Source organism: Mytilus californianus, unplaced genomic scaffold (genome assembly GCF_021869535.1).
Source record: "Mytilus californianus isolate M0D057914Y unplaced genomic scaffold, xbMytCali1.0.p SCAF_12, whole genome shotgun sequence".
Classification (NCBI taxonomy): Eukaryota; Metazoa; Mollusca; class Bivalvia; order Mytilida; family Mytilidae; genus Mytilus; species Mytilus californianus.
The window spans coordinates 43,975,010-43,995,968 of NW_026262604.1; the positions used below are offsets into that span (position 1 = coordinate 43,975,010).

The window sequence follows — 20,959 nt, forward strand, 5'->3', positions numbered from 1 at the left end:
ACAAGGAAATCATAAATCAATTTTTTTAAGGTTTTTACCTGTTTCTGTATAGGTTGATATAATTTTCGGGGGAACCAATTGTCTTTGTTTAACATAACAAATCGTTGTTGCTATAACATTTTACATTTATTTTATTTAAATCAATACATTACAACAATCAACACGATTTCAAAAATAAACAAATATAAAATAGAATTTCAAAATTGATAGACATGCGGATTAAAACAATAAAAATGTGATCTCACAAAAGGATTGTATTAATTAACGATTTTTGCTGAAAGTGGAGAAAATGGATTAAAAACGACTATTCTGGAATTTTATTAAGGTAGACTAAAGCGCATTGTATAAACTTGCTAGAATTACTTCAGACAGCGCAGTGGCGGATCCAGGAGGGGCGGTGGTTGGACCCCCCTTTTTTGTTTGACAATTAATGCTTTTGTATGGGGACATATGGTTGGACCCCCCCCCCCCCCCTTTTTTTTTGCTTGACAACTAATTCTTTTGTATGGGGACATATGGTTGGAACCCCCATTTTTATATGACTTGCATGTGTTGGAACCCACTTTTAAAAAATGGCTGGATCCGCGCTTGCAGTCTTTTTCATTAAAATTGACAAAAATCGAACAAATAAGGAGGCTCGGTCTAAGTATTTTATCTACAGTATCACAAGCCTGTCAACACTTGTGTTGTCATCCCGCACATGGCAAGTGTGTTTGACGCAGATCTTTATTGACTCGGATTTCAAATCTATGACATCGGGCAAACACTTCCACAATAAAATCATCATAGATACCAGGATTGAAATTATGTACGCCAGGCGAGCGTTTCGTCTAAAAAGATTCTCATCAGTGACGCTCGAATCAAAAAAGTTTAAAAGGCTAAACCAAGTACGAAGTTGAAGAGCATTGACAAAAGAGCTCACCTCGAACGAAACTCAAAACTCAAACTGTAACTTCTAAAAATATGTGACTATTAGGTATTGCAGAAAATGAAAAACTGATAATTTAAAATATGTGTCCCATGTTCTATTTACAAGGGACATAACTTCCGAAAAAATCACTCAACCACAACAAAGTTTGAAAGTCTCCTATATAGCATCTTCTATATAATATCACTTAATAATACATCAAATCAATTGATTCAGGAATTACAGACAAAGTATATTAAACCAGTATAAAAATAAAAAGATGTGATATGATTGCCAACGAGACTCAGGCCTACTATACACATGTAGTCTCATGGCAACGTTCGTCTTACAGTGCTGTTTGCAACTAACATAACCTATCGTGAATTCTATGATAATTATGAAATTACTATACAAAGTGAAATTATGCATGCAATAACAAAATATATACTTTCAATTCATTCAGTAATTATGATCTGGTAACAAGATACTCATCCGCATTAATTTTGTTTTAGCAAAGATTGTTATTGTTTTTCTGATATATTTACTTCTTCGTTAATTTTCGTCATCTGGAACTTTGTGTCCTTGATGTATCTACAAATTTAAATTCATAGAGTTATTTTATTGAATATAAGGGTATGTGTTTTCAGTCAATCATATAAAAAACACATGTTATATGCCGATCATAGAACTTTACAAAGTGTAGTCAAAAGGCAGAGTCATCATTTTGGTCATTAAACTATATATTACAGTATTTAGCTCTTTGTGCCATTTGAAAGATATGTAGCCTAAGTGATTTTTTGAATTCATATATTGATCATAAGCATATTTTGATAAACGAATGAAATATTTCAAGTTTTAAGCAATGTTTTCTTTAAAAACTTCATGTTTTTTTTTCTTTCTCAAAGATGATATTTCTATTGAATGTTTTTGTCGTCACTGAGTATAATCAACATGTTAAAATATGTACTGTAACGCCACCAACGGAAGAGACAAGGCATGCATTTCTGATGAAGATAAATCTATGAGAGTACTTTGAAAAATATCAAATTCGGAATATTTAGTTTTAATAAAATCCTTCTTATTTTTCATCAGGATAGAAACTTTAGGTTGTCTGATCTGTAATTAAAACAAATGTTGATAACACAAATTCAAATATTGTGATAAGTCATATCGAATATTTGTCCACGAGTTGTAACGAACACTCGAGGATAAAGCGTCATCTGAAAGATGGACTGACTTTATTTGTTTTTTAATACCAAATCATGCATACCATATCATAAAATTTCCTCCACTAAAAAACTGTCTAATAATCCATATCCATATCAACATCTTCTACTATTGTATCTTCAATCTGCACTAAACTGTAAAACAAGGTAATCCATATATTGATAATGATTTGTCATATATTAGAAGCATCATCATTAAGTTCTTATAATGATTAAATTTGCCAGATTATATTCAATAAATTGTTTTTCGTTGCGTCAATATTCTTGCCGGATTTGTGTTACCGTTACGTTTATTGGAAAATGTTTCGTCTGATTAACATGACCAAATCAAATTTAACAAATAAACAAGCATAAAAATCAAATTATTTATCGGTAATGTTTTAAAAAAAATAGATATCGTTTTGATAACTCTTTATTTCCACTAATTGACAAAGATTTAATTTTTTTTTGTAATACGAACAACAGATGTGCAGTGATTCAGTGTGTTCGAGTAGAAACGTAAAGTTTGTTTGTAACAAATCCTAATTAACAACAGTTACATGTTTTTGTATATGTTACCATTTATTAAAAAGATAAATAACAACTGCAAATTTCTTTTCCCCAGAAATATATGCCAAATAAAATAACGTGTCGATGTGATTAAGGATATGAGTCGAACAAGTAAGGTTTTGAATTCCACATCATTGCCGTGATAAACAAATTTATGTCACACAAGTATACATACCCAGTATGATCTGGTTGTTCAGGATACCAGTTTGGCTCTTGGTAGCATTCTGTACTAAAAAATCTTCCAGTAGTCATATCTATTTCCTCCAGCTGTTTTAGCATAAACGAATTTAATTTGGTCTCTTGTTTAGGATACTGTAACTTTTCCTTGATAGACTGAACCGTGGCATTATATTCTCTTTTCAATCTTTTCAAAAACGTTTCAGACTCAACATCTAGGAATATCAATTCATTGGGAACGTATTTTTTCTCTGTCAGATACTTGTGGAAAACATGCATGTCTGCAAATAACTCAAAACGGGAAAGAATCTGGAGAAGTAGATTGATGATTCTAAGCTTTCCAAAATCTCCACTAGTTCTTTTCCGATTTAAAATTTGTTCTTTTGCGAATAATTTCATTCCTTCTTTAGCCATTTCGATAACCTCTTCAATATTACTTTTATCGACGGGCGTCGTTTTTTCTGATATTTCTGTCAACTGTATTTTGTAAACTTGTGCATATGTATCCCATATATTTGAATCATTCGGATTTATATCCGTTGCCTGCTTGGCATAGGTTGCTGCTAACTTCAATTTTCGTGAATTGATATGTAATCTGGCTATTTCCTGACATACTCTTGCACTTTGTGTCACTTGCAATGCACAGGTGAGTACATCTGCTGCATTTTTTACGTCTTCCTCTTTCAAAATCTTCATTACCACATACGCATATTTATCTTTCTGCGAATATTCGTTTGGAAGTCGTTTTGTCAGGATTCTTTCAACAACAAGCAGTACTTCTTGAATTGCCATATTTCGGGTCTTGAATATATCTGAATTTAGAAATTCAAGAAAGATAGCACTGGTACTTTGGTTTTCTTGAAAACAGGAGAAAATCTGTTTTGCAAACAGAGAATTAATAACTGAAATACCAGTCAACTGTTTGCCCTTTCCAGCTTTTGTTTCAGTTTTATTATTTAAAAGTATCTGTAATGGTTCGGTAATATTATTATCCCATGTTGTCTTTTTGCTTGAATTTCTGTCAACTATTCCAGCCTGCAAGATAACTTTTTTTCCTTTTGCATGTGACATCATAATCGGATCAAATGCACTGGCTGGTAGTGCTTTATAGTTAGGGTCATATGTGTTTAACATGGATACAAACATGAGAAGATTTTTTTCTTTCTCATTGTTGACAGCATTTACGAAGTCTACAGCCATTCTTCGTATATAATCTGGATTAAAATTTTCTTTCAAGATATTGAAGGAGATGAGCACTTTAGGTTCTGGCCAGTCTTTATTTTGAAACTGTCCTTCTAGGTATTTAGCCTTTTTTTGAAACCAAATCAGCTCATTTGGGTACAGCCAGTGTCGGAGGTTAACAGAAGCATACCTCGTAGGATTTGGTGACAATGGAATGATTGCCTTTCTAATACACAAAAGTAAAACACAGAAAGCATATCGATCACCACTTTGGTCCCTTTCAAATGATGTTTTGCTGCGGAAAGAAGAAAGTAAACTTTCGAGCTTGTCATCATCAAAATCATCAATCAGTACTATTGGGGGCTTCGGGTCGTCCGTTTCTTCTTCAAAATCTCTCAAGTTTAGAATGTTGTCTATTGTTCGTTCTGTGAATTCTTTAACAATGCAACATTTGTGTATTTCTTTTCTTTCCCACAAACATTTCATCGCAGTTGTTGAACCACCGACACCAGGTTGATGGTAGATTTTTATCACTTCTATTATATTATCCACTGTTCGCTCTTTACGGGAGAGAGCTTCCTGTAGCTTTTTATCAAGTTCCCTATGTATATTACGCTTTAAAACGTGATCTTCAAACCAGAAATTCCACCAACTAATACCTCGTCCACGATAAAAAGAGTCTGCATGTTGACGTTCGATTTCATTTAACTTGTCTTGGTTTGCTGACATTTCATGATCTTCACATTCATTTATACTCAAAATATCAATATCTCTAAATGCATGTCGCTTTTCTTCGGAAAGTGAGCATAACCCTCCATTTGATAAAGGTATTACACATTTAAATGAACTGGGTCCAGTTGAAAGTTCAAGAATGGTAACGTTGACATGTCTCCATGACATACCAGTCACAGACCTCTCTTTTATTTCCTTTTTGTCTACAGTGTCTCGTCTCAGGAGCTCAGAAAACCATTGTTCTGTCACTTCGTCTGTTTCAGCAATGACCATCCACTGATCAGTAAAGCTTGTAATAACATCTTCTGCAGCTTCTAAAAGAATTTCATATTCTTTTGAAAAGAGTAAGAAGATAACCAGAGCGCGTCCTTTGGGTATGAGTTGTCTGTAAAATCGTACTGCCTCCTTGAATCCAATGCTATATGTCTGCTTCCATTCTCTTTTGTTCATTGGGCCTGGGCTGATTTCCGATTCCCCGTTACAATGAATCCATTTTCTGGAACCCGCCTCCTCACAGTTGATCATTTGCATAGATTTCTGTAAAGTGTCTGTGTTTTCTTTATCAAAGTGGTCGACCATGCAAACATCTAGCGTGCAGCTCTTGTCGTTTTTCAAATATTCAAGAATATTACTCTTTTTTGTCAAATAACTGAAATCAAAAAATGCAAAAAAACCCAAGTCAGTCAGAAATTCTAAATTTTCCAAATCTATGTCGCTACCAAGATGACTCAAAAAGACAAGCGGATAGACATAAGATTTCTTCAACCTGTCATTTTCAGCATGTAAAAGATCTTTAATTTTGATTCTTAGATCAGCTCTAAAGCTTGAAGTTTTATTTTTTGTTTCTTCTTCTTGCCTGTGTTTTTGAATCATCGGCAACTTTTTGCATATGTAATCACGTACGTCTGCATCAGTGATATGATATGGTCTGATTCCTGTATGTGTAAATCTATACAGCTTAGGGACATTTTCATTTTTAACTTTTACAAAAAAGACCTCGTCGCCCATTAATGTTGATTCTGGTACAATATCAATTTCTAAAACTGACAATCTAGTTTTGTGAAATGGAATAACGTCAACAAACTGTGGAGGGCGAATGCATTTAAATACTGAATCAAGTTGGTCGCTATAGAACTGATTAAATATGGTATTGTTGATATTTTCAATGCATTCACTACGAGAAAGAGGAATTCCTTTAACTTCACCTTCCAGATAGAACTCTTCACTATACGACTGCAATCCGAAATGAATTGTTCCGTTTGTTCTTTCATTCAAACATGCAGCTGCAAACTGAACACATTCAATGCTTATTGTATAATACATGTCCTCTTCACCACTGCAGATGCTGGAAAACAAATGAACTGGTTCAAGTGGGTTGCCTGGGCGGATCATTGAGGACTGGAGGATCGCATCTTTACGATACCCTGCTGATGTTTCTTTATCAAACTTACGAAAAGTTTCCAAATAGTGATCAACTGATTTTTCATCGTCAGAAATATGTCGTAGCTCAATTTTTTCGTTTTTTTTCATATCTTCTTCTTCTAAAACATCATTCTTTAAAAATAAGATTGAATCTTTTTCGTTATTAGTATAATTTGGAAAAAGATTTTCTATTTGCTCTAATTCCATTTCTTTAAATTCTTTCCCTGTTATGTTGCCGTCAAGTAAAATTCTCGACGTTTCAGTTGGAACTTCATGTGCAGCATATCGAGATGCAGCACTTAGTTCTATTAATGGCTTATATGGTGCTTTTCGTACAGTTGAATTGATGAAACTTTTAGTTTTCAAAATTCCTAGAATGAAAAATACAGTTTAATTTAAATGGTAAATATTAAATACAGAATATACTTAGCAAAAGCACGTTATTATGGTTATATTTTGTAATAATTGGTTAATTTAAGCAGCTTCATATTGCAAAACCTTGCATGTTTTGTGATGAACTGCAATGCTGCCGAAATAAATATGATACTTTCATGATAAGACACAGTACAGAATGATTCCTAAAAAATCGTATTCTGGGAGATAATAAAAATGACTGCAAAACCAATTAGTTTACATTTATCATATTTTCAATAAAAAAGATGTTGCTTTCTTAAACAAATCAATAAAAAGTATACATCAAAGATTTGACAGTGAATAAGGAACAGTTTACCATTTGTTAGTAACATTTTATAATTTAACCATCAACTGCCCATTCTTAAGTATGATGAACAACTGAAGGTTAAGTTTTGAACCTAAGCTGGTAAATACTGTAAATGATCTTTTCCAAAATTTGATATTTTGTCATTACAAAATTTCATCACGCTTGTATATCAAAAATAATTGTGACACGTGTTCAGTGTTCAGTGTATTGATAAAATTGATAAAATGTTTGCATACCAAATGTACGAGATAGTAAAATATGCACAAGAAATACTTATTTTTAAAATGAAAGCCTTCACTAATGTCTATCTTATCTCATCTTCCTTATACCTTCTCTCGTCTTTTCTTCTGAATCAAGGCCTTTCTTTCCTGCAGACACACAAATTCGTTGAAGGTTTTTAAACAGTGATCTAAGGTGGTTAAAGAAATTATCAATAACAATTTCAATTTTTATGCAAGATTCTTTATATATAATTAGACCTCACAATATAAACTGGAAATCTTAATATTGTCAACAACTCACGAATTTGTAAAATTTGACAACCATAGGACCGAAGTACCGTGATCCTACTTTCGTGAATTAGAAAAAATTCTGGCTTTTGGTGAGGTTCGTGTTGCTAAGTCTTTAGTTTTCTATGTTGTGTTTGACGTACTGTTGTTGGTTTTTTTTGGTCGTTTTTCGTATTTTGCCATGGCATTGTCATTTTGTTTTCCTTTTATGAGTTTGAATTTTCCTTTGATATCTTTCACCTGTCTTATAAAATTTCAAAGTTTGCAATAGAGGATTGTGATTTAAACTGTGCAAAATTTGAAAATAATGTTCATACTCTTTCCGAGGAGATTAAAATGAGAGGTCGTTGATACAATTTAGAACTTAAAACTAAACGAAATCCAAAAAACACATCCGTAATGTATTTTCAAAGACCCCATTGCTGCTTTGCGCCTATTTAAATTCCGTGCTACTATGTTGTTACCATACAAAGGTCCAGGATATATCGTTTTTTCATTTTTTCGTTACATTATACAGAGTGATAGATAAGGGAATTGTTTAAACTATATGTCATTATTATCTTCTTTTGGAATTCCAAACAAAAATAAATTACTTGATCTACTTAATTTACTTGATTATTTTTGGACATAACCATAAAATACTGCAAAAAAATATGCTGAACATAAAAATAAAATTAACAGGAAATGATGGTAACAGAATGCTGGTACAGTCTCCCAAATAAAGTCCCCGTAAGTATAAACCCCTAAGGACTCCCCTATTATTCATTCAATTCATCTTGCAGAAAGGTCCAATTTTTTTTGAAATATTTTGCATTAATTGAAAAAATGGTCAAGGTCAAAGGTCAAGTTTATAAGTGAACATTGACCTTTGACCTTGAAGTAGGCCTAATATTCCAGTGGTCATTATTGAAGACCCTATAAGTCTATCACTAACTGTTTTGAAGTAATAATCATTTGAAAATTAAAAACTTAAAAATCCAATAGGGCTCTTTAGTAAACCCCTCGCTTTTTTTTGCCCCTCAAAGTACCCCTTTGTAGACCCCAATGCACAAGCAAAACCTTGATTGCACCACTAGACATGTTTGTCTAACATATTGTGTAACCTGAAGTAAATCTGACTTGCGGTTTCGGAAAACGGATGCGGACAAGTTTAAATTGAAAAAGCGGCGGAAGAAGAAGAATAGTAACTAGATTTGCAATTGCGAGCAATAGTGGATGGTACCCTCGTCCGCCTATTGCCATGTGTAATTTCAGACATTTTGAAAACTCCGTATTCAAACAGCTCATCTACACATGCCAGTTAACATTTTTGTAAAGTTTCATCAAGTTTGGAGCAGCTTGACATTTTTTTACATTTTTGCTGTTTCTATGGTAACGGTGACCATTTCCAAAATTCCAAAGACATATGCAACATCGTCACATGCCATGTTACAAATCCATAAGGTTTATTGGGTTTGAACTGATATTTTTTTTAATAAAATGCAGCTTTAATGTTTTTTCCCATAGGGTCAATGTTAAATTCTCCATGTTTCCATGACAATGGCGGCCTTTTGGGAATTTCTAAATAAATACTGTCTGCACATCTAGGCATACCAGGTAACATTTCCAAAATGTTTCATCCAGACAGATCTTATAATAGAAGATTTAGAATTTAATTTTTTTTCGCATTTTAGCAGTTTCCATGGCAACGATAGCCATCTTGGAAGTGTTTCAAAGTGCCATACCCCGATGGCAAATCTGCACATGCTGGTTTACATTATGGTATAGTTTCATTACAATTGGTTCAAACAGTTCCGAGATATAAGCTGGAAAAAAGGTGGAAGAAAAAGAAAAAGAAAAAAAAGAAGAAAAAAAACATATAATAACAATATGTCACCCAACTCCGTTGAGGGTGCCATAACAATATGAACTGAGTAACTTTGTTTTGGAGACTTAATACACAAGAACTTCTTTGAAATCGAATTAAAGCAAATTGTAGAAATAATCATGTACAAAATGAAGTACACAAGGTTATTTATAATAAATGAAAGGGAAAAACCATAACAGAATCATCAAAGGTTAAAAAAACAGCTTAAAAATATATAAAAGAAACAGCAGGAGATAAAACACTTTTAAATGAGGAAAGATCACTTAAGAAGGCTTACTGTGACTAAATGCACGAAAGCTAGTAACTATGAATTTGAACAAATCACCGGGCATCGACGGGCTAAGTGTAGAATATTATCGCACCATCTGGACAGATTTAAAAGAAATTGTAGTATTTAATGTATGTTATCATTCCAAAAGCATAAGGATAGTTACATTGTAATTTAAAAAAAAGTTCCATCTTCTTCCTTAAGATAAATACACGCCTAATCGTATATTATTTGTGACAACATCTTAAGCAAATAATATCGAAAATCATACACGATGACCAATATGGTTAGACTAAAAATCTGTAAAAAGTCTTTATAAAGATATAAAAGGTTGTATGTTGAGATATTGGTAGGTTTCATCATCCTACCTGATCCAGAGCGATAAGTTCTATGATTTTCGTTGTAGCTGTAGAAACTATCTTGCAAAATAAGGTAATAGTCTAAAATCAAGAGTTTTCAAATTAAGTTTGACACTAAAACTAAAACACATGACAAAATCAGATGTATTTAATAATATTTTATTGCATTGATCAAGCAATAGGATTGAACACAAGTTATAACAACGTATATCAAGTCCTCCCTTTACATATACAATACACATTTATGATGAAAGCAAACACATAAATATTATAGCTTCGGTTATAGAAAATAATAGAAGGAGCCACACATTAGGATGGCAAAAGCAAAAAAAAAAAAATTAAAAAAGAAAAGAAAGAGGACAGAAAAAAAAAGACAAAGACAAAACTGCTGACTTGTAATGTTAAAATAATTTGACTGTTAAATGAAACAACGAACTTCATCAAACATTTTAGAGTTAGTTTCGTAATTATTTGCATCTTTAAAGACTTTATCAACCAACATATTGAACTGTCATATTTCAGACTTGGTACAGTCTAAATAACGAATTTTGGCGATCCTGAAATATTTATAAAAATCCTTGAATATTTAAGGATATACTGAAATTGAATTGTGGAGGTCTTGAAATATGTAATTATGAAGCTCCATGAATACTAATGATATCCTGATGACTACTGTCACATTGCTTATCAGAACTAATAAAATGACGTGTTAAACAACAATGGCTTTTTAAGGGGTCGTTGCATCATGATAATATGGTCAAGAACAACGATCAAACACTAGACGGAAACTTCAGGTGATAAAGCATAGACAACGCAACATCGCCGTTTCTGGATGACCGATCTTATATGTTTCATTCTGCGACTTTCGTCGCAGTCGAGGCAAAACCTGTTTTTGTATAATAATCAAATAGTATGAAAATGTCATTATGAAGAAAAATAAAACATTCGAGAAACAAGATATATTGCTATTAAAAAAAAGGATACCCCTTTTTTGCATCGTCGTGTTCCTCACTTTTCGGGAATAGGTCCTTGATTTTACATTTAATGTAATCATCATGAATATAGTAATCTTCTCCATCGTCCCTAAAAGTGCGCATTAACTCCTCTACAATACTGCCAAGGTACACGACTTCTCCTTTTGTTTCGCAAAACTTCTCTCTAAGGACTGTCTTTATCAATTCATCAAGCTTAATATTATCTGAAATAAAACAAAAGCAAATGGAAAACTCACTTATTGGTTTTGATGCATTGCAAAACAAGTCAAAAGGTTTCCGGTCCTCGTATATGCAATAATACAAGTTTACAATCCTAACAATTTGTATTTATTTCATTGATAAATTAGTGGGGAAAATCTTGTCATTTGCTCAAACATTCATTTGAAGCAATAAACGGAGAAATTTGGATAACACCAATGTAACTAGAATAAAAGAACAGACTTCCAATGTTCCCCGAGTTGCACATATTTTATCTATCCAAGCATCAAGGACAATAACTAAATAATACACTTTTTTCCTTCTTTAAAACTGCTCAAAAATATCTTAGAGAAATGGATTCTTCAGAGCAAATCAATGTGATTTCCAATATACTTAATATTTCCAAGGGCATAACTTGTTAAAATATTTGAGCAGCACTATTTTCGAAATTGTCTAAGACATTGCTGACATAAACCTATGATATAAATTTCATAAAATTCTGGCAAAAATTGTATACATGAGAGCGCTAACGATGCAATTTTCCATATAACTAATATTTCCAAGGGGCATAACTCTTTTAAAAATAATTGATCGGCAAAGATTTTAGGACTCATCCAAGACATTGATGATATAAACCTATAATATGAATTTCATAAAAAATCTGGCAACAATTGTACACATGAGAACGCTCACAAGGCAATTTTCCATATAATAAATATTTCCAAAGGGCATAACTCTTTTAAAATAATTAATCGGCACAGATTTTCCAAATCGTCCTAGACATCGCTGATATAAACCTACAATATAAGTTTTATGAAAAAATCTGGCAAGAATTGTACACATGAGAGCACTAATGATGCAATTTTCCATATAATTGATGTTTCCAAGGGGCATAACTCTTTTAAAAAAATTGATCGGCACTGATTTTCAAACTGGTCTGAGACATTGCTAGTATAAACCTATGATATAGGTTGCATAAAAATCTGGCAAAAATTGTACAAATGAGAGCGGTAACGGTACAATTTTTCATAAAATTAAAGATTCCAAGGGAAATAACTCTTTTTAAAATAATTAATCAGCACTGATTTTCAAACTTGTCCGAGACATTGCTGATATAAACCTACAATTTAAGTTTCATAAAAATCTGGGAAGAATTGTACACTTGAGAGCGCTAACGATGCAATTTTCCATATAATTAATGTTTCCAAGGCTCATAACTATTTTAAAAATAATTAATCGGAACTAATTTTTGAATTTGTCCGAGACATTGCTGCTATAAACCTATGATATAAGTTTTTATAAATATCTGACAAGAATTGTACATGATTGTGAGAGCGCTAACAAGACTGGAAGGACGAACGGACGGACGGACAGACGAACGGACGCCCGATATTTCTATGTCCCAAAACGCTTTGTGTGTGTGTGTTGGGGGGGGGGGTGCAATAACCAAATAACCAACAGCTTAAGTACAAAGATATAACCAGTCAAGCGTTATTGTCGTTGTAATGTTACAAATGTCACATTGGCCCCAAGCTTTTACAACTACTGTAACGTGCTTACATAGACCTGAATAATAAATTCATATTTCCTGGTTTACCCTTCATAAGGAACTTTCAAACCCAAAATTTTGAAAGCCAAGGATGTATAAGTATCAAAATACTTGAGGAACTACAATGTATATGACCAAAACATGCAAAAGGAACCTAAAACGAATGGCCAACCCATTTAAGGTTAAACTTTCACTGAGGGAGTTGGAACCAATATTCTTAATTATTTCTAACTTTATCAACGGAGCTTTCAAGAAAACTATGTCATAAATCATGTCAGTACTAACGCATTTTCCATTGAGTTGATGATACACTCGGGGACTAGCAAACCACTATCGACGGTATCGACCTAGAGTGAATAAACTCATTGATCATAGATACCTATGGCGCGGTATAATTAATTTGTTTTTTTACCAATCATCAGCCATGTTATAACTGGGATTTATAAAGCGATGTTGCCAATCAGAAGTAACTGCACGTTTTACATTTTTTTCATGCCTTGTCAAAGTGAAAGTGGGTCTTGCTAGGGTGCTGGTGATCTTTGGACATATGTTGATATTATCATGATTTAAATGAAAAAATCAGCTGTCCGTGGCAACACATGTATTCAGAAGTAATTGTGACAACAATAGACATGTACTCTTTTATTTTACAAACTATAAAAGCGTTTCAAAATGATTGCTAGCATTTACATTCAAGACAATTTTGTTTCAATAAAAACAAAGGAAGCTTGCTTCTCAAATACAATTCATATATATCGAATACATAATACTGTGGATTCATTATTATTCGTTGGATACTAATTTTCGTGAATTTCCTGGTTATAGGTGAACCACAAAATTAAGTGTTCAACGAATTACAATTTTTTTATAAGATAGATATATGAAGATGTGGTATGAGCGCCAATAGGACAACTCTCCATCCAAGTTACAATTTATAAAAGTAAACCATTATAGGTCAAGGTAGGCGTTTCACACGGAGCATTGGCTCTCACCGAACAGCAATCTATAAAGGGCCCCAAAAAATTACTAGTGTAAAACCATTCAAACGGAAAAACCAACGGTCTAATCTATATAAAAACGAGAAACGAGAAACACGTATGAACTACATAAACAGACGACAACTACTGTAATCAGATTCCTGACTTAGGACAGGTGCAAACATTTGCAGTGGGATTAAACGTGTTAATGGTACCAAACCTTTGTCTACATTACACTTATGCCACGCTAGAACTATCATTTTCAGTGAACAATGAAAATGGGGTCAATTGTATAATTTTGAAAGACCATATTAAACGGAATATGTGTTCTAAGTTTTTAATTGATTTGTCTACAACTTGACCATCAACCGACAGAAGGACCGGTTGAAAAACACAAAATACCAATCTACTATCGAAGGTCCGGCATAATAAAATTAAGATTTCATACTAGCTGCGTAGGATCAAAGCTTTAATCTAGCGTGCACATACATGTATGAAAGACCACAAGAAAACAAACATCTGTACTAAGTGTCAAGCTGATATGAATACAACATCACACCTTAAACTTCCTCCACCAAAAAAATAAATAACCCTGTAATGGACTGTTTTCGTAATATCCTTTTTCTATGTTTAATGTACCATGAAGACTGGATTAAACCTTGATTTGGCATGGACATTAAAAAGATCACATTATAAGTTGCATGTGAATGTATTAAGTTTCAAGTTGATGCGACTTAAACTTCATCCTAAACTACCTTCATCAAAAGCTTTGATTTGATTCGGGATGGACGCACGAAAGTACTGACAAACGGACGAAGAAATGGACGAACGAACGGACCTAAAAGAATCATGCCCCTATCGAAGACGGTACATAAAAAATCACCCATGTCAAATTAAAATGGTTCACTTAATTTGTATCAAATTATAAATTCTTACATAGGCGTGAATCAAAAGTCATGACATGACAATGTTGCACATAGATTCATTGTTTTGAATAGTCTGACTAACAACTAAAAATACATCTAAGAATAGTGTTAGAACACAACCCGAGTGTGTTAATATCGTCTAAATTTACCTTTATTTACTCTTTAATACCAAAAAGGATAATAAATATTCGTGTGGCCGTTCAGCTGTTAAAACTTATTTTCTGATGTAATTAAGTATTTTTAACATCTGCATTAAACTGTTAGAAACCACCATATGAAGACTTAAAACTTTTCCGAGCTAAACCAATGCAATCCCATTTTATTTCTCCAAATCAGTATGGTGGTCGTCCGTCTTACATACGCAAAGAAACAACGTTGTAATTAATTTTTTTTTAATAAAAAGTAAATTATCTACACAGTCATGTGTTTAACTAAAGGGTGGTAAAGACTGCTAAAAACCTAGAAAAAAAATCTATTTGTGTCTGTCCCAAATCCGAAGCCCGTGATTCAGTAGTTTTCGTTTGTTGTTGTCCTTGATACTTGCTTTTATTTATTGTTTTGTACATAAATAAGACAAAAAGTTAAACTTTCCTCGTCATCAATTTATATGAACTGTGGTACAATTTCTTATGTCTGGTCATTTTCAAGCTTAGTCTTAGCTTAGTCAGTTTAGTCTTAGATGCATGATTTTTTTCATTAGTTGTTATTGGCTTTGAACTAGCTGTCAGTAACTGCGAGTACTCTCAGATTTGTACTAAGTGTCTTTCTGTTATGTGGATGTATAAGTACCCGTCCACGTCCACTCTGTGTTTTTGTTAGATGTATTTCTATTTGTATCCATCTGATGAGTTAAGCCTTTTTCAACTGATTTTTATAGTTTGTTCTTATGTTGTACTGTTACACCACTTTCCCAGGTTAGGTGGAGGGTTTACGCCAACAAACTAGTTTAACCGCGCCACATTCTGTATGTGCCTGTCCTAAGTCAGGAGCCTGTAATTCAGTGGTTGTCCTTTGTTGCTGTGTAACATATTTGTTTTTCGTTCATTATTTTGTACATAATTTAGGCCGTTAGTTTGATCGTATGAATTATTTTACATTTGTCATTTCGGGGCCTTTTATAGCTGACTATGCAGTATGGACATTGTAAAAGGCCGTACGGTGACCTGTTGTTAATTTCTGTGTCATTTGGTCTCTTGTGGAGAGTTGTCGCATTTGCAATCATACCACATCTTCTTATGTTTATATTTACTATACCTATCGGTTTTTGGTTATTGATGAAGGTCAACAGTAACCTTAGTTTGGTTGACATACTGAAATTTGTAGAAAGGTTTTCTTCTTGCAAATATACAACATCATATAGTTTGTATATTCTCATAGTTTACAATATGATAATAATACTGCTTGTTATAATTATACATGCATGTTTTGAAAATGAACAGCATAGACTTACGTATGCTTATCTGAAATGTTTTATCTACCAAATGTAAGCTAGCTTTTGTTTGGATCAATTTTGCAACTAAATATATCAAATATCAAATCAATATCTTTAAGCATGATGAAAAAAAATATGTGGAAACCGATTATTTGAGTGTATTTTCCAAGAACCATAACTCTGCAAAAAAACATCCGACCGGAACTAAATTCGAAATTGATCTGTAACTTGTCATGGTTTTAACTAAATGCCAAATATCAAGTCAATGTCTTCAAGCATGACGAAAAAAAAATGTGGAAAACCGATTATTTGAGTGAATTTTCTAAGTCCAAGGACCATAACTCTGCGAAAAATTATCAGACCGGAACAAAATTCAACTTGCAATGAAAAATGAAAAAAGCAATATATTTATGAATAGAGTGCAGAAAGCTCTGACCAATTGCGGGATGGAACCTGTTGATAATCTTATGCAACACCCTAAATCAAAGGAAAAATGGAAAAGGATAGTTAGATATCATCAATATAGATACTGGCATGAAGTATGCATAGAAGACCAGTCCAAGACATTAGCATACCTTCAAATACAGGAAATCTAATCCCTTATTCCGCATAATATCTGGCTGTGTATAGGAAACAGCCCAACTAATTCGAAAACAGGAGAAATAAATAGTAGACTAGTAACACAAACATACATGCTACAGACAGTTAGGTCTAGACACAATAAGAATATATGGGGATATGTATATTGTGTAATACAGTAGATGAAGATCTAGAACACTTCATACTCTCATGCAGAAGACATAAGCATGCACGTGAAAGGCACCTCCAGAAAATAAAATCATACCTTGAAATCTTAAAGAATGGGCTCTATGGTACTCACAAAAGCATTAACTGTGGATTCCATATGAAACAACTACAATACATAGAGCTAGAAAACCTCACACGGCTACGATATGCATACCAGTAGAATGAGACAGATGGCAGGGTAGGGACGAAGGCGTAGGGACAGTATATGTAGAAGCACTTTATCTTTTCTAAAATAACGACAATCCGCTTGAGAAGTGCTTATATAAATATCTGGAACATATCTCTATCTAGTGATTAAGGGGCTATCTACCGTGCCCTATTATTTATTTGGACATGTTACTACATAGTGCTTTAACTTTTGTTTTTTTCCTGCGTATTTGCCGCATAGTGCTTTTATGTGCCTTAAATGTTGAACATATTCTACATAAACTCCGGTTGAACGCATATATCCAATATTTACAGTATATTTAAAGTAGAAGACATTAACCTTTATTGCTTACCTATAGACTGCTATAAAGCTAATGTATATATCCGCACACCTAGCATATAATAGCAACTAGTATTTTAGGCATGGAGCAATGATGATCATTAAGCGCATTTTAAATTATCATCAGTCTTAACCGATTGCACTGTAATGCACGATTTATAAATATGTAAATGACAACACAGTATTTGTACAGCACGCGTTTACCATTACCGTTGTATATATATATATATATATATGCATGAATTAGTGGATTAGTGGCACGTTCTTTTCTGTGTTGATATGAGTTTTAAGTGGGTGCGGGTGTACATTTGTATATAGCGCATTAGCCATCCTACTATGTCGGAGTGATCCGATATTGAACGGCGATTCATACCGGTAGAAAGCTATATATTATGCGTAGGCATAAATATTTATGGCTAACCATAAATAGATTTATGGCTAGGCATCAATCGAATCATGGCTAGGCATAAGTATTTATGCCTAGGCATAAATCAATTTAAGGCTAGCCATAAATCAATTTAAGGCTAGCCATAAGCATTTATGCCTAGGAATAAATCATTCAAGGCGATCCTTAAATTGAGTTATGGTTTGGCATAAATCGATTTATGCCTAGGCATAAATAAATATTTATGACGCACATACCGCATCATAGATACCAGACTTTAAAAAAAAATGCGCCAGACGCGTGTTTCGTCTACAAAAGAGTGAGAAAATAATCTCTATAATATTGATGCAAACGAGATGGTATTCTTGGTTAACTTTCATCTAGAAAACTTAAAAAAAAATAAAAACCACTTAATTATAAGAACTAGTGCATGGATACATGAATATGTTGTCAGTATACGTTAAGATGTTTTAAAAGCTGTATTGGACAGAGGCGGTTTTAGGGGGCACCAGGGTGCCTGCCCCCCCCCCCCCCTTTTTGTGGGAAAAATTTGGTTGATTATTCAGGGTATCACTGAAGCATGACTAAGCGGGCCGCTCTAATTCAGAAAACTTTAAAAAAAAAAATAAAAACCGCTTAATTATAAGAACTAGTGCATGGATACATGAATATGTTGCCAGTATACGTTAAGATGTTTTAAAAGCTGTATTGGACAGAGGCGGTTTTAACGGGGATCAGGGTGACTCCCCCCCCCCCCCCCCCTTTGTGGGAAAAATTTGGTTGATTATTTAGGGTATCACTGAAGCATGACTAAGCGGGCCGCTCTAATGGCAGCCAGTGCCCCCCCAACCCCAACCCCCACCCCCCCCCCCCAACCCCCCCCAACCCCAACCCCCCTTTATGAAAATTTCTGGATCAGTCACTGTTGGATTCATGAAAGGTTAGGTCTAGATTATGTTATAAATTTTTAAATATTATCGTTCGATAGACTATATCTTACCTTTTAATAATTCTTCTTCATTAATGCAGGTTGAATCTAGCGTCTGAGCGATAAAATCCATTTGCTTTGCAATCAGCGCTTGATGCAGTCCACAATAACCCTTTGGATGTTTCATCAAAATCTTCAAGAGTATTTGTATTTGATCTGAAGTACAAGGTTTGTACCTAACACGTTGAAGTTCATCCATTGTCAAGATTTTGTTTTGGAAAAGCTGATCCATAACACGATCAACATCCGAAATGTTTTTGCATAAATACTGATGATTTAGTGTAATCCTTTGTCTATCTATAGCATCCATTTTTTTTTTTGTAGTTAACGCAATTTCTCCTGTTAATATATAAACATATTTCAATATATTTACTTATTTTTGGTGTGTCTTTTTATATATAAACAACCTTATTTACTGATGAGACATTTATTGTCCACAATCCCGATTTGTTAGGACCGAATTTCCATAGTTTCGTTTCACTCATAATATGAACACGAAAATATCTTTCTTTGTATTATCTTAAGTGTTACATTTTGAGACCGGCAATAGTCTTAAGCGATCAAACCTAGTCTCTGTATTATGATCTTCTTCAAAAGCCTATCTAGGAATGTTGTGTCTTGAAAATGATTTTTAAATATTCAAAATTAATGACAAAAACATAAATGGAACATAGATGACTAAGGTAGTCACAAGTTCAATTCGTTTTTGCTAAGAAAATTATGCCATTGAATGTGTACCTGCTCATTACATCAATGTGAAAATTCAATTTGAAAACTGATATTTTCAAGCAAGTTTTAATGTTCTATGCAACAACTTCTGCAAAATAGTTGTTACTTTACAACATCCGACATCACAAAACTGTAATATTCAAATATCTTTTCGATGAACTTGTCTACGTCAACTCATGCTTAATTACATGAACATGTATATCTGTTTGTAACGGAACTAAACACCTCTTACCTTCTGACAGGTTTATATTATATGTGAAAGATCACGGAAAGTGTGTGCCGTTATTGGTATATTGATGTTATAGCATATGCCTTGAAATTTCTGCCCTACTTACTATTAAAGCATTATCTTTTATTGTATGTATTGATATTCAGCTTCTAATACACAATATATTATTTATATACGTGTCAAGTAAAGTATTGCTGCTTCTGCACAAAACAACATACATTTTTTTTTTAATTTTATGTATATATTTGTGTAAACGAAATATTTCTAGATCTTCCTGTGAACATACTAGGTTCAGTTTCTGATTGAAATAAACCACGCCAACTTACTAGTAATGAAATATACACGGTCTTCACGCGGTTTATTTTAACCAAGCATATACCTAGAAATATATAGGAGGTAAGATAATATTACTTAACTTAACTTATACGAGTCATATATATAAATGATGAGGTAAATTTATCTAATTTATCAAAATGTTACTCTGTAAAGTTCTTCAGATTACTAGACAGTTCTTACTAATCATTGTTGCCGAAAATTGCGTTGTATTATCTTAAAATGCTATATGCATACATACAAAGAATCATCAAAATACAATGCCATTATTTTTAATATAAAACACAAGTAACAATTTCATGGATATTAGAATAAATTGGAAAATGAAAAAAGTGCTTAGAGAAGACAAATTTATTATTTCATATCAAACTACAAAACAGGAAATAGATATAAACTGATGAACACATGCTGAAAATGATGAACAGTTGTTTGTGTACAAGAAATAGTCCCAAGATTGATACCTAATTATCGGAAAGACTGTTATATTGAAATATAGACTCAAAATTTGAAAGAACAATTTATAATTAATGTGATTACAGCATATTTGAAAAAAAAGTCATGAGTAAAACCGGAAGTACAAAATCTAGTATGGTAGAGTTGTAAACCGACCAAAAACATATAACTTTTAAAGTTAATAACAATCTGTATTGTTATGGAGGCGTGTGCTCCTGTTGAGATTAAACTTGGGAACACTGGTTGTATAAACGTCACTTGGTCTGACTACGATATTGAATGTAAGAAAATTCTATTAGAAGATCCCTTTCAACCTGAGTGTCCAGCAACAAACCTGTCGAAATCAGTGACGCAGATTGCTATTAAAGGAAAATACTTGTTACTATAACCCTTTATTATACTACATATAATTTCTTTGTACAAGGACAAATGACTCAGTTGCGGGAAAAACGGAATTCAAACTGATAAGTGATAAAGTACGAGAGATGATGAAAACCTGATAAACTAATAAATAGTATGCCTCTGGAGAATCCATTAAACACTGATAACCAA

At 33.1% G+C, this 20,959-nt stretch overlaps 1 protein-coding gene across 1 annotated transcript in view; it reads right to left on the reverse strand.

The window, feature by feature from the left end:
• Positions 1–111: 111 nt before the first annotated feature.
• The window catches only part of LOC127721866 (sterile alpha motif domain-containing protein 9-like), a 30,396-nt gene continuing 9,548 nt past the window's right edge, over positions 112–20,959 (reverse strand). The window contains exons 3-8 of the mRNA XM_052228674.1: positions 18,676–19,002; positions 10,904–11,117; positions 7,246–7,325; positions 2,858–6,566; positions 2,178–2,268; positions 112–1,498 (exon numbers count right to left, since the gene is read on the reverse strand). Of these exons, the coding sequence (XP_052084634.1) occupies positions 2,211–2,268; positions 2,858–6,566; positions 7,246–7,325; positions 10,904–11,117; positions 18,676–18,973 (4,359 nt within the window). The 5' untranslated portion in view covers positions 18,974–19,002 and the 3' untranslated portion in view covers positions 112–1,498; positions 2,178–2,210. The remainder of the gene's footprint in view (positions 1,499–2,177; positions 2,269–2,857; positions 6,567–7,245; positions 7,326–10,903; positions 11,118–18,675; positions 19,003–20,959) is intronic.